Below are 11,837 nucleotides of genomic sequence, written 5' to 3'. Positions count from 1 at the left end.
GGGTGCTTACCAACCACTTCTCAAATGAGTGCTCAACTACTACCCACCCCTTGTGACAAAATGGCCTACAGGCCTCATCTTCGCAGGCAAAGTCTGAGCGCACACAGTACAAGCACATAAATGTTTATTTTATTTGTTACTGTGGTAATGTTTGAATTTCGCTCCTCTAGGCCCGCTTTAAACATGTCCCGATTAAGAGAATGACTGCGTTAATGTAACTCTGCTCTCTTATGCATGACGCAAATAGTAAGGGATCAGCGGTAAACGAGGCCACGCATTGTCTGCCCCCCGCCCTCCCTCTGCTTGTCAGGAAGCAAGCTGATTGGCCGAGGCCTAGCAAAGAGTGCCCGGGGATCCAAAACTGCAGGCCGCACTTAGCTTACCGTCAAAAATAAACCAAAAAAATAACAGACAAATCCGAGAAGGGGGAGAAACGCCGATAGAGTCAGAAGACAACGTTATCAGGTAAAATTATTCTGAGTCGATCAAAAACGAGTGTGGAATAAGACGCATGGGCCCAGTTGGACGTAGCGGGCCTCTTTCAGCCTTTTCGAAAAACAACATGGAAGATAATGCGGCACAAGCTGCACCACCTAGCTTAGCAGGCTAGCTAGCTGACCGGACGGCAGTCGCCGCACAAAACAGAGCGAAATGCAAAACTAGTGATCTCATTGGTCATCATAGTTTGTTGTGTGAGTTTGGGACTACATGTGCATTATAACGTTATGTGTAACCGTTGCTTACGTCGACGTATTGGACTGGTTATCGCGCTCCTTGAATTAGCCTTTATGCTAAAACAAAATGGCGCTTTGAGACTCAGTCCTAGCTTCCTTGCTAGTTAGCTCCGGTGGGTGGAGGGCGGTAGCCATTGCATAACTGTGGTAGTTTCAGTGACGGCCATAAACTCGGGAGCATATGTGATTTTTGTGTAGATACTTAACACTACAGTACTTCAGAAACGATTAATGCAACGGAACTGCATTTGTTGTTTTTTTACCCTAAAAGGATAAATATGTGAAAACTAACAGCCACAACACTGCTACAGACCGCTGTAAACACATTTGCTTCATTTTAAATCGTCATGTGACGACAGTGCATTTCCTCCCACGAAATTAAGCAGGAGTCCTTATCCAAAAGCTATCAGAGCCGCTGCATGCGAGCTCGCCCGCCCTGCACACTGAGTCTTTTGTCTCTGCTGCGCTCCGGCCATCAGGCTCAACCAGCTCCAGGTGTATATAGCGATCTGTCCTCAGGTTGAAGATGCGTGTAGTACCCCTGATTGGCAGTAGAGGGAGGCAGTGGTCAACAACAACAACAACTGTCCACGGTTTAAAAATAAGTTTGTGTTCTGTATTTAAGGCTTACGGAGGTAGATTTTGCAATAGAGACTAGTGCTTTTCTTATGAACCCAACGCCAAATATTTGTGCATTTCTGCAAAAAATGAACAGCTGGTGTTCAGTTATAATCCCAAGCTCATGTGATAATTTTCTTTTCTTTTACTTTGTCAGAATAATTCAGTATCTTGATGGAAGGAAGCACATCAGATATCCTGTTGGTTTTATTGTAAAGATTTTCTGTCGTCAAATGTGAAGGTATGTAATGCTAACTGCATTTTTTTCCCTTTCGGTTTTATTGTTAGCAGTGTATATGAAGTAAAGGTTAATGTAATCTGTGCTGCAATTTTCAGTCTGTTTTTACGGAGTGAAGACATGGATCAAGGAGGAGGGGTGTTAGAGCTGCACACTCAAGAGCTGAAGATGCCCCATGCTATGATCATGCAAGATTTTGGTAGGCGAATTAGCAAGAGAAATTAATACACATGTTTTATTTGGCATTTAGCTAGAGCAGGGCGATATGACCAAAATATTTATCACGATATACATTTGGAAATTTGCGATAATGATATAATTGACATAAGACAAAATACTTTACAACTCCACAACTTCATTAGTGCAAAAAAAACAAAACATCAATGTATTTTCACTTAAACAAGCAGCTGTTTTTTCATGTGCATTAAAGTTATATAAAAATTTAACAGTGCAAATGCAAATTCCTTCCTGACAGTTTAACCAAAAGGCATTTCCAGTGGAAATTGGCCAACATATCCTCAGCATAACCATGTATAATATCCACAAAACTTAAAAAGAGGTTATACACACACAATACGGTAATATTATGTTGAAGCACTACGTATCACTCCGCGAGGCTCCTGCCTACGATAGCTGTGATGCTCCGACAATCCATCAAGCGGTGCGGCTTCGTAGCTTAGCAAAGTTGTACTGAAACATTTGCAATTTTTATCTTATACTAACAAAAAATGACACACTTTCACAATTATTTGACTAATATCAAGCTTTAATTGTGATTTTTAAAAACTCTTTATATCATCAGTTGCAGGCATGGGGGGTCTGGCTCACATTGATGGGGAGCACATTGTGGTGTCGGTGCCAGAGGGTATGCTGCTTTCTGATGTCATGACAGACGAGGGCATCCTCCTGGAGCACGGACTTGAGGTGGAAGGTCTGGAGACTCAAGTTGTTCAAGGCCTGGAGACGGAGGTAGTGGAGAGCTTACATGCAGATGTAGAAGGCTTGGAGGCAGAAGTTGTTGAAGGGCTACAGACACAGGTGGTAGAGTTAGAGGCTCAGGTTGTTGAGGGCCTAGAGGGAGAAGTGGAAGTGGAGGGTCTCGAGGCGCAAGTGGTGGAGAGCCTGGAAACTGAGGTTGATGTGGAAGGTCTGGAAGCCCATGTTGTTGAGGGCCTTGAAGAGGAAGTGGAGGTGGAGGGCCTAGAAGCTGAGGTCGTCGAGGGGCTGGAGGTGGATGTGGAAAGTCTGCAGTCTCAAGGTGTGGAGGCCCATGAAATGAGCACTGAAGACATGGTGCCTTCAGAACACAGTGTAATCATGCCTGAAAATATCCTGGGGACTGAAGTTGCGATAGAGGAAGCCCTGGACGCCCATCACCACCATGTTCTGACCTCAGACCTCATACAGGACGCAAACCACCATCATGACGACATGCCAGACCAGGTGTTTGTGGCAGAGCTGCTGTCTGAACACCAGGACAACACACTGGACCACCAGCTTGTGTCTGAAGGGTTGATGGTGACCGAGGCCAATGCCGAGACCATAATCCACGAACAGCTGCCAACTGAGGCTGTTCCCCTACAGACAGATGAGGATGATGATGCAAGGAGTAGCTCCGAGGATTACCTGATGATCTCCTGTAAGATATCTTGGCACATAACACGGCAAAGATTTTTTATAAAGTTAAATATTTTGCATAACCATTGGTATTTGTTTTTGTTTTGTTTTTTAAAGTGGATGAAGTGGGAGAAAAGTTGGACATAGGGGACACTCCCCTTGAGATCAGCACTGAAGTAATGGAAGACAAAGACTCCAAAGAGGAGGATGGCTCTGAGGTCATAAAAGTCTACATCTTTAAAGCTGAAGCAGATGATGATTTGGGTAAATGATCTTCAGTACAGTACATCCAGCCATGTTTGTGTTAAAAGTCATATGGCTCATTGAGTTTTTGTTTTTTGTTTTTTTTTCAAGGTGGGACAGAGGTAATAACAGAGGATGATTACCAGAACGGCCATCCTGATTTGGAAGCAGCTTCATCGGGCAGACTGGGAGTCGGCCGTGACAAAATGGTCTACATGGCAGTCAAGAACCATCCAAAGGAAGAAGAGGATGATGAGGATGACAGCGATGATGATGAAGATGAAGACATTGGTATGCCCTTTTTATGAAAGGGTTAGATGGGTAATTTTTCCTAAATTAGTAGTTTGAGATAAAACCATGTTCTATGACTGCTAAAATAGATTATTAAGAAGAAGATGCTATGCTGCAGCATTTCTGTTTAAATGAGATGATCAGCAAGATGGTTTGGGGTCAGTATGTGTGGCAAATGTGTTTAAAAGACGACTTAGCAGTCAGATGTTGTTTTAAAAAGTATCATAGTAGAAATAAGGCAAGGTCATCCATTCTGTTGTTATTGGGGTGTTATGTGTTGCAATGTCTGTGCAGGTAATACAATTGATCAAGTGAAGAATGGAGCAGCTACACCATTTTTGCAAATCCGTGAGGGACTGGGTGCAAACCGTGCTCTCAAAACCAAATCGAGGAAGAAGAAGAAAGGCGAAACACGGCAGTGTCAGACTGGTAGGATCAGCATGTCATATTGATACTGATACATACAATAAATTGATCATTTTTATCTGTGTTGTCAGCAAGTCTGAATGTATATAATTTTATCATTCACATTTGAGGAAAACTTAGAATAATAATGGTTGATTGCAATGTTGCATACTCTCTCTTTTTCAAACTTCTCTGTCCAGCTGTTATCATTGGACCAGATGGGATGCCTTTGACCGTCTACCCTTGCCACATCTGTGGAAAGAAGTTTCGCTCGCGGGGCTTCCTCAAATGCCATATGAAGAACCACCCGGACCATCTGCTCAAGAAGAAGTATCAGTGTACAGACTGCGACTTTACCACCAACAAGAAAATCAGCTTTCACAACCACTTAGAGAGTCATAAGCTCCTGAGCCACAACAATGAGCGATCTCCAGAGTATACAGAGTACGCGCGGCGCTACCATGAGTCTAGCCCACTGGGCTCAGACAAGCTCATTGTCAAGGATCGGGAGCCCAAACTGCATCACTGCAAGTACTGCGATTATGAAACAGCTGAGCAGGGCCTGCTCAACCGTCACCTGCTGGCTGTGCACAGTAAGAACTTTGCACATGTGTGTGTTGAGTGCGCCAAAGGCTTCCGTCACCCATCAGAGCTGAAGAAACATATGCGCACCCACACAGGCGAGAAACCCTACCACTGCCCGCACTGCGAGTTCCGCTGTGCAGACCAGTCCAACTTAAAGACTCATATCAAGAGCAAGCATGGCGCAGATCTGCCTTTCAAGTGCAGCCACTGTCCCCAGGCTTACGCTGATGCACGGGAACTGCAGCGCCACATAGAGATGGTGCAGGGCCACAAGACCCACCAGTGCCCGCACTGTGAGCACAAGAGCACCAACTCCAGTGACCTGAAGAGGCATATTATTTCAGTTCACACCAAGGACTTCCCCCATCAGTGTGACGTGTGCGAGAAAGGCTTTCACAGGCCCTCAGAGTTGAAGAAACACGCGGAAACACACAAAGGCAACAAAGTGCACCAGTGCCGGCATTGTAACTTCAATGCACCCGACACTTTCACCCTGAGTCGCCATATCCTATCCCTGCATACGAAGGACCTACCCTTTAAGTGCAAGCGCTGCCGGCGAGGTTTCCGGCAGCCCGCCGAGCTGAAGAAGCACATGAAAACGCACAGTGGTAGAAAGGTATATCAGTGCCAGTATTGTGAGTATAACAGTACGGACGCTTCTGGCTTCAAACGCCACGTCATCTCTATCCATACCAAGGACTACCCCCACCGCTGCGACTACTGCACCAAGGGCTTTAGGAGGCCTTCAGAGAAGAGCCAGCACATAGCCAGGCATCACAAAGACATGTTGATGTAATGTCATTGCACACAAACACACTCCTCTTTACCGAGTAAATCTGTGTCACACACACCCAGAGGTAATTTTAGTGTATTAACAAAGAAATAATGGATGCAGGCAGTTGATGAAGAAAACAAATTTATAATTGCTGTTCTGTGTTCTGTGTCGTTTTGGGTCTAAACCTCCTGCCCCCAGGAGTAAATGCAAGAACACGTTTAAGGTTGGGGGTTAAATCTGGAAAAAAACAAACAAAAAAAAAGACAGTGTGTACACTGAGTGGGACAGTTGTAAATTGTCTTCGGTGGCAGAAAAAAAATCACATATGAACATATATTCAGGGTTTCAAATGTCTATATTTTTATACCCACTCAGCTGAAATGCTGCAAGATGATGACTGTGTCTAGTAAAACAGAAAAGCGGTGTTTTGGGGACGTCATGCTAGTTCTCCAGATGATGTGGAACAAGTACATGAGAAGTTTGCCTCCATAGTACCAACTAGTATCTTGACCTCATGAACCAGCTTTTACCCTGACATTTATTTCTTTTTTCTTTTCTAATGCCATCTGGTCTTTAATGAACAGAGCCATTCACAAGTTCAAAATGGGTTCGTCACTGATGTTGAGACATAATGCATCTTGAAAAATATGTTTCATTAAATTTAACCGTTGAACTCACATCATTTTGGATTTTCCTCTCAACCCTGAACTCTTGGAGCCCCATTAAACAAATCGTGTATAAAACAGTATAGACTATTTTCAGTTAAATACGTCTTACAAGTTGAATCAGAAATGCTACTGTCTGGTCAGCAGAGTAGCATGAAGCAGAAGGGTGGAGTTGGTATGTTAGAATATCCCTTTAGTGTACACATCTCTGACTGGTGTATTATTATTATAATTATAATTATATATGACCTTGACAGATGGTTGGCTTCACATATAATAACCAGTGACGTGGTTGCGTGTGAATGCCACTGTAAGTACGTGTGATGTTAACTATGACACAGATAACCATTTGATAGCAATCATGCCTTACATCCGTTAATCTTTATCCTTTAAGCACTGATGCACACCGCTAATCAGAAAATAAGTGATTTTTAACTCTCAAACATGCTGTATCAATGCCATTCTCTCAGAGATTATGTGTTTGAGTCAGTAGAAAGCACTTTAATAATTTTGTTTTTGTATTTTAATGACATGTATGAGAGTTTATTATCTGGGGATATGTATAGATAAATAGATAGAAATATCCCAAGATATTAAACACATACAGAGCTTTGTGAGTGGGTAAAGGTAAAGATTGTTTTTGAGTGTTATCTCTAATGAGCGGGCAGCGATCATTACTGCATCACAACTGAATTGTCATTGAAAGTGGTGGGTGAAACCGCTTATTGTTTTGTTCTATGGATAAGTGATTGGGTTTTGTGTTTTTGTTTGTGCTCACTAACAAGTTTCCCAGACACTAGCCCTACAATCCCAAATAGCCCAACCCAGTCCCAAGCACGGGATTATTTCCTTCAAGTCATTGCTCATCATATTGGCATTAGTCTTTAAAGTATGCACATATGCTGTCTCCATGAAATTAATTGTGGTATATATTAAAAAAAAATCCCTGCATTTCGTGTACCTTAGTCTATATTTTCTTTCAGTCTGATTGTGGATAAACTACTGGTGGGGAAGAACCAAAATAAACAATTATCTTTTTACCCTTTTTGTCCTTTCTGTCTAACAAGAAGGAAATGTTAAAAGCTAACAGGGAAATTTACACATAGCTACTGTATTACCAGTAAATCAGTTTGGCTTTTCCTTATTTTCCACATCAGCGCTTCACCTAGTCTGCGTCTTGCATCCTCGTTTCTCATTAAGGTTTTAATACTCAACTTACTGCCAGGAGTACATGAAGGATTGGAGTTATAACTCGCTATTTATCCAGTTTGCATCAGTCTATGTCTTTATAGGACCTAATGATTATCTGTAGTTGTAGCTGTCTCTTTATCAGTTTCATGCACAGAGTGCATTTTCTGTGATTCAGTGATTGTACAACCATCAGGCGTTAATAGATGATGAAATATGGAGTAAGCTTCAGCAACTCAGGTCTAGAGATTGATTGCTAAAGAGAATTCAAACTTTCTCTGCTTCACGAGCTTGTCATCCCACATAATTGTGCTTAAATGTAGGATTTACTGTGAGAAGGCAGAGCAGCCCTGCACTCTCCCAGAATGTATATTTTTCCACTTGTGTCAGCACAGAGAAGCTGAAGAGAAACCTGAGCTCCCTTTGGCCAGGCTGCTTTATTTAGTTGTTTTTTTTTTTTAACTACTACGTCGGGATCCTGCAACTTCAAGAGCCTCTTTAACTTGGCAAGTAGATCTGATACATACTGTACAAGCTGAGATGCTTCAAAGAGCGATCATAGCCTTGTTGGCTTTGTGCAAGGCTGAGACAACAGTGTGGGGAAAACTACCCGGCGCAGTTGCACAATCCTCAAACATGAGGTGAATCTAAAATAGTCTTCCCCAGCAGGATAGAACCACAGAAGCGAATTTTAGCTTGTTTTATGAACTCGTCGCCTAACAGTCTGCTTATATCCACATCATGTGTGGGTCACAAAACAGGTTTTGCGCGCTGAAATAAAAAAACAAAACTAATGGTCCTAGTGCAGTTTTATTATTACAGTAATTTACTGTTATTATAAGCCCCTGAAAGTTAGACAGACTGTAATAGTCTAATTTTTCAAAGAAGCTTTCTTGTCATAATAGAAATAAAAGGTTTAAGAGTGAGCCTATGTGCACAACAGCGAGGCCTTGAACCTAAAACAGCTACATTGAATTCACCCACCATTAATGTCATTACATTGTTGCTTTTCCCATTGTGGTGCTCCCAAAAGGGTATATTGTTTGCAAGTTGCTTGCAGATCTACCTGAAAGCAGGACTGACGAAAAGAACAACCCCTTCACTGTGGATCAAACACATGCTGTCACTGGCCACTTTATTAGGTACACATTCCTTGCGCTGGGTTAAATCCACATTTACATTTAGAGTTGCCTTAATTCTTTTTGGCATGGATTCCGTAATATTTTGGTCCATACTCCTGTTCCACCACATGCCATATGAGCTCTGTTGGATTGATTAGTGACTGTGGAGGCCGTTCGACTACATTGAACTCATTGTTGTGTTCAAGAAACCAGTTGGAGATGATTTGAGTTTTGTGACATGGTTAACCTGCTAAAAGCAGCCATCAGATGATGGGTGCACTGTAGTCACAAAGGGATAGACCTTGCTAGGGATAGTACTCAGGCAGGCTGTGGGATATAAATGATGTTCAGCTAGTCCTGAGAGCCCAAAGTGTGCGAAAAATATCCATCACACCATTACACCACAACCTTTGATGGCAGTATGGATTCATGCTTTCATGTTGTGATGCTGCCAAATTCTGACGTTTTTCAAATCTTCTGTTGTCCAGTTTTGGTGAGCACGTTTGATCTGTAGGTTCAGTTTCCTGTTTTTAGCTGTCAGGAGTGGCACAAGCTGTGGTCTTCTACTGCTGCAACTCACCTGCTTCAAGGTTTTATGTGTTATAGATTCATAGATGCTCTTTTGGATAACTTAGTTGTTAAGAGTGGTTATTGGAGTTACTCTTGCTCGAAGCAGTTTCGGCAGCAAGCAGCAGGATAGATGCACCTATTCTTCTGCAGATACCCCTTATTCTCCTGGTTGCTGAATGTAGTTCTTTAAAGTCCAACTATATCAAAGGATTGTGTCTCTTTTTCTTCCTTTTTTTTTTTTTTTTTTTTTTTTTGAGGTCATTTTTGAGGTCAGGGAAGGGAAAGATCTGTAATGAATAGTGATGAATGTTGAACCACATTCATCAGAGACATTAATATTTAAGTGAGAAGATTTAATTTGTTTTGGGAGAGAAAGGGGAAACCGCCTCATTTGAAAAAAAAATTACTAAACTATCCACTTAAAGAGGGAAAAGGAGCAACTCAGGAACAAACTGATTCAATAAAAAAAGTTTGGAAAGGTTGTGCGAGGGTGGCTGAAGGGAGTTGACTTTCCTGATTAAATATCCACTTTGATTTAATTATAGTGTTGTGTAGCTATCAGAGTGATTGCTGTCAGCCCTGAGTCATTATTCAGTGGTCTCATTATTAAGCAAACAAAAGCATCTTCAGGCTTTATGGAGTACCACAGACGATTTACTTGCTCAGCTGAACGATGACGTTTATTAATACATAAAAAATCTCCGTGACGTGTGTTGAACACATATCTCCTGTCGTGAAGGATCGATGATGCTTCTTAGTGAGGGAGATGAGGGTATGCAGATGGGTTTACGCCGCCACCACAAACACCTAAGCGAAATGGATGCAACAGCTTGACCATTTTGGTGAAATCCACAAAATATCTCATAAATCACTCACAGGTGCGGCTGTCAGCAGAAACTGCTGAGGATGCAGAGATCAATATGCAGACAAATCCTCCCTGAGTTAACCGTTCTTTTGTCACGGCATCACATCGTCTGCCAATTCAGCACGAGGAGCCTGTCGAGTTGTTTTGTTTTTTTTATTCTGAATTCGTACTTTTTGAGCAACAGTAAGCACATTTTTCCCTTTCCTGCCTAAGTACGCTAAACCTCTGCCTCTCTCTCCCACGGGTGTGCGAGCCACTTCTCTGCCCATTTTAAATCAGCGGAGCATCAAACACACGCAGAGTACACCTAACAGCCTCAGACGGCCATCAGTGTTATGAGAATTGACAGACGTACACAGATAATCCAACCGTCGCAGAAGGTCAAACTAATTTATTTGATGTAGTCATTTTTGTTCCTAGTTTTCAGGATCAGTGTAGATGTCTGTTACATAGATGTGATTGGAATGATGAAATGGGCAGTACAAGGAAGGGGGGGGGAAAGGTTCTGATTCATGCACAAATACTGTATTTATATTAATCAGTCATTTTCAGTCGCTGGCATGGTTCAGTAGGAGTTAATAACTCCAAATATTTAGATGTGGTTCTGCACTGGAGCGTTTTATGTTGGATATAATTTAGTCTGGACTCCACAGGACTCTGGTGTTAGGCAGCATATTGCTGTTGCATATTTCAGTGAAGATGAACAGCAAATGGAGCCGGGACCGCTTCATCAACTCATTTCATTGGCAGACAGCACTGCCACATTACCTCCATATCCTGTGGTGGCCCACATAACGGGAGTTGTCCAATCCAGACTGTTGCGTGAGGCTGCTGTGCAGAAAGCCAGCTGGAGACCAAAGGCCCTCGGGGAAATTACTGCCAGATTGCTTGGAAAGAGGCAAAATTGGCCTGCTTATTTGTCAGTGAAGGATCTGTGTGGTGGACACAGCCGAAATTGAAAAGACAGGGAGAGAGATTAGGTAGCCTGTTGACTACACGAGTCTGTGCTACCTACTGGCGTCTTTAAACTTTGGTGATTACTCAGTAAGAAATATGTTTAAAAGCTGGGAAGTGCAATTATAATTTCAGATGACATTTTTTTCTACGTGACTTTAATGATGATGAAGCTCCATAACAGTCTAGTCTGTGCGGTGGGATAATTTCAACATACCAGAAAGTTAAGGGTCAATTCTTTGAATGCAACATTTTCTCACTGGTTCAATAAAAGGAAAGGTTGATCTGGGCTTTTTAATATGGTGTGTTATTCTGCTAGAAGCAGCCATCAGAAGAGCGGTACACTCTGGCCACAAAGGGATGGACGTCTGCAGCAATGCTCAGGCAGATTTTGGTTTTTAAATGATGCTCAGCTGGAACCAAGTGCACACAGTGGACCAGTGTGCAGGGAAACATCCCTCACACCATTACCCCACCAGCAGCAGCAGCCTTAAACATTGATGCAAGTCAGTATGGATTTGTATTTTCATGTTGAGTAAACCTAATTCTGACCCTTCCATCTGAGTTTGCAAAATTTGAGATTCATCAGAGCAAGCAAGTCCTCTGTTGTCCAATTCTGATGAGCAAACTATAGCTTCAAGGTTCCTGTTCTTAACTGACAGAAGTGGCACTCAGTGTGGTGCACATGTTCTGTGTTCAGAGATGCTCTTCCACATACGTTGGTTGCAACACTGTATGCGGAGGAGCTACTTATGGCTTTCTATCAGCTCAAAACAGTCTAGATATTCTCTCTGACATCTGGCCTCAACAAGGCATTCTCACCCAGGGAACAGCTGGATACTATCTCAGGGTTTTAAAACCTGCAAAATGCACTTGTGATATTGTATAGATGCATGCCTTTACACTATGAAATAGATGATTCAGTAAATACCACATCTATTTGTGACCATGCACTCTGTGTCTTACTT

The 11,837-nt window shown here is 42.4% G+C and overlaps 1 protein-coding gene across 1 annotated transcript; it reads left to right on the top strand.

Moving 5' to 3' along the window:
- Positions 1-297: 297 nt before the first annotated feature.
- On the top strand, positions 298-7,211 carry znf711 (ZFX family zinc finger ZNF711). The gene is made up of 8 exons (XM_006781577.3): positions 298-465; positions 1,510-1,593; positions 1,689-1,789; positions 2,393-3,229; positions 3,325-3,471; positions 3,562-3,741; positions 4,036-4,170; positions 4,347-7,211. The coding sequence occupies exons 3-8, from the start codon at positions 1,711-1,713 to the stop codon at positions 5,525-5,527; spliced, it is 2,559 nt and encodes an 852-aa protein (XP_006781640.1). The 5' UTR covers positions 298-465; positions 1,510-1,593; positions 1,689-1,710; the 3' UTR covers positions 5,528-7,211.
- Positions 7,212-11,837: the final 4,626 nt, after the last annotated feature.

Source organism: Neolamprologus brichardi, chromosome 2, assembly GCF_056152115.1.
Source record: "Neolamprologus brichardi isolate AB-2024 chromosome 2, ASM5615211v1, whole genome shotgun sequence".
NCBI lineage: Eukaryota > Metazoa > Chordata > Actinopteri > Cichliformes > Cichlidae > Neolamprologus > Neolamprologus brichardi.
This window is presented reverse-complemented; position numbering and strand designations above follow the sequence as displayed.

Excerpts from the sequence above, each read along its gene's own strand:
- znf711 (XM_006781577.3), top strand. The coding sequence starts at position 1,711 with ATGGATCAAGGAGGAGGGGTGTTAGAGCTGCACACTCAAGAGCTGAAG. Across the intron at positions 3,472-3,561 it reads TGAAGCAGATGATGATTTGG|GTGGGACAGAGGTAATAACA; the intron begins GTAAATGATCTT and ends TTTTTTTTCAAG. Across the intron at positions 3,742-4,035 it reads TGATGAAGATGAAGACATTG|GTAATACAATTGATCAAGTG; the intron begins GTATGCCCTTTT and ends ATGTCTGTGCAG.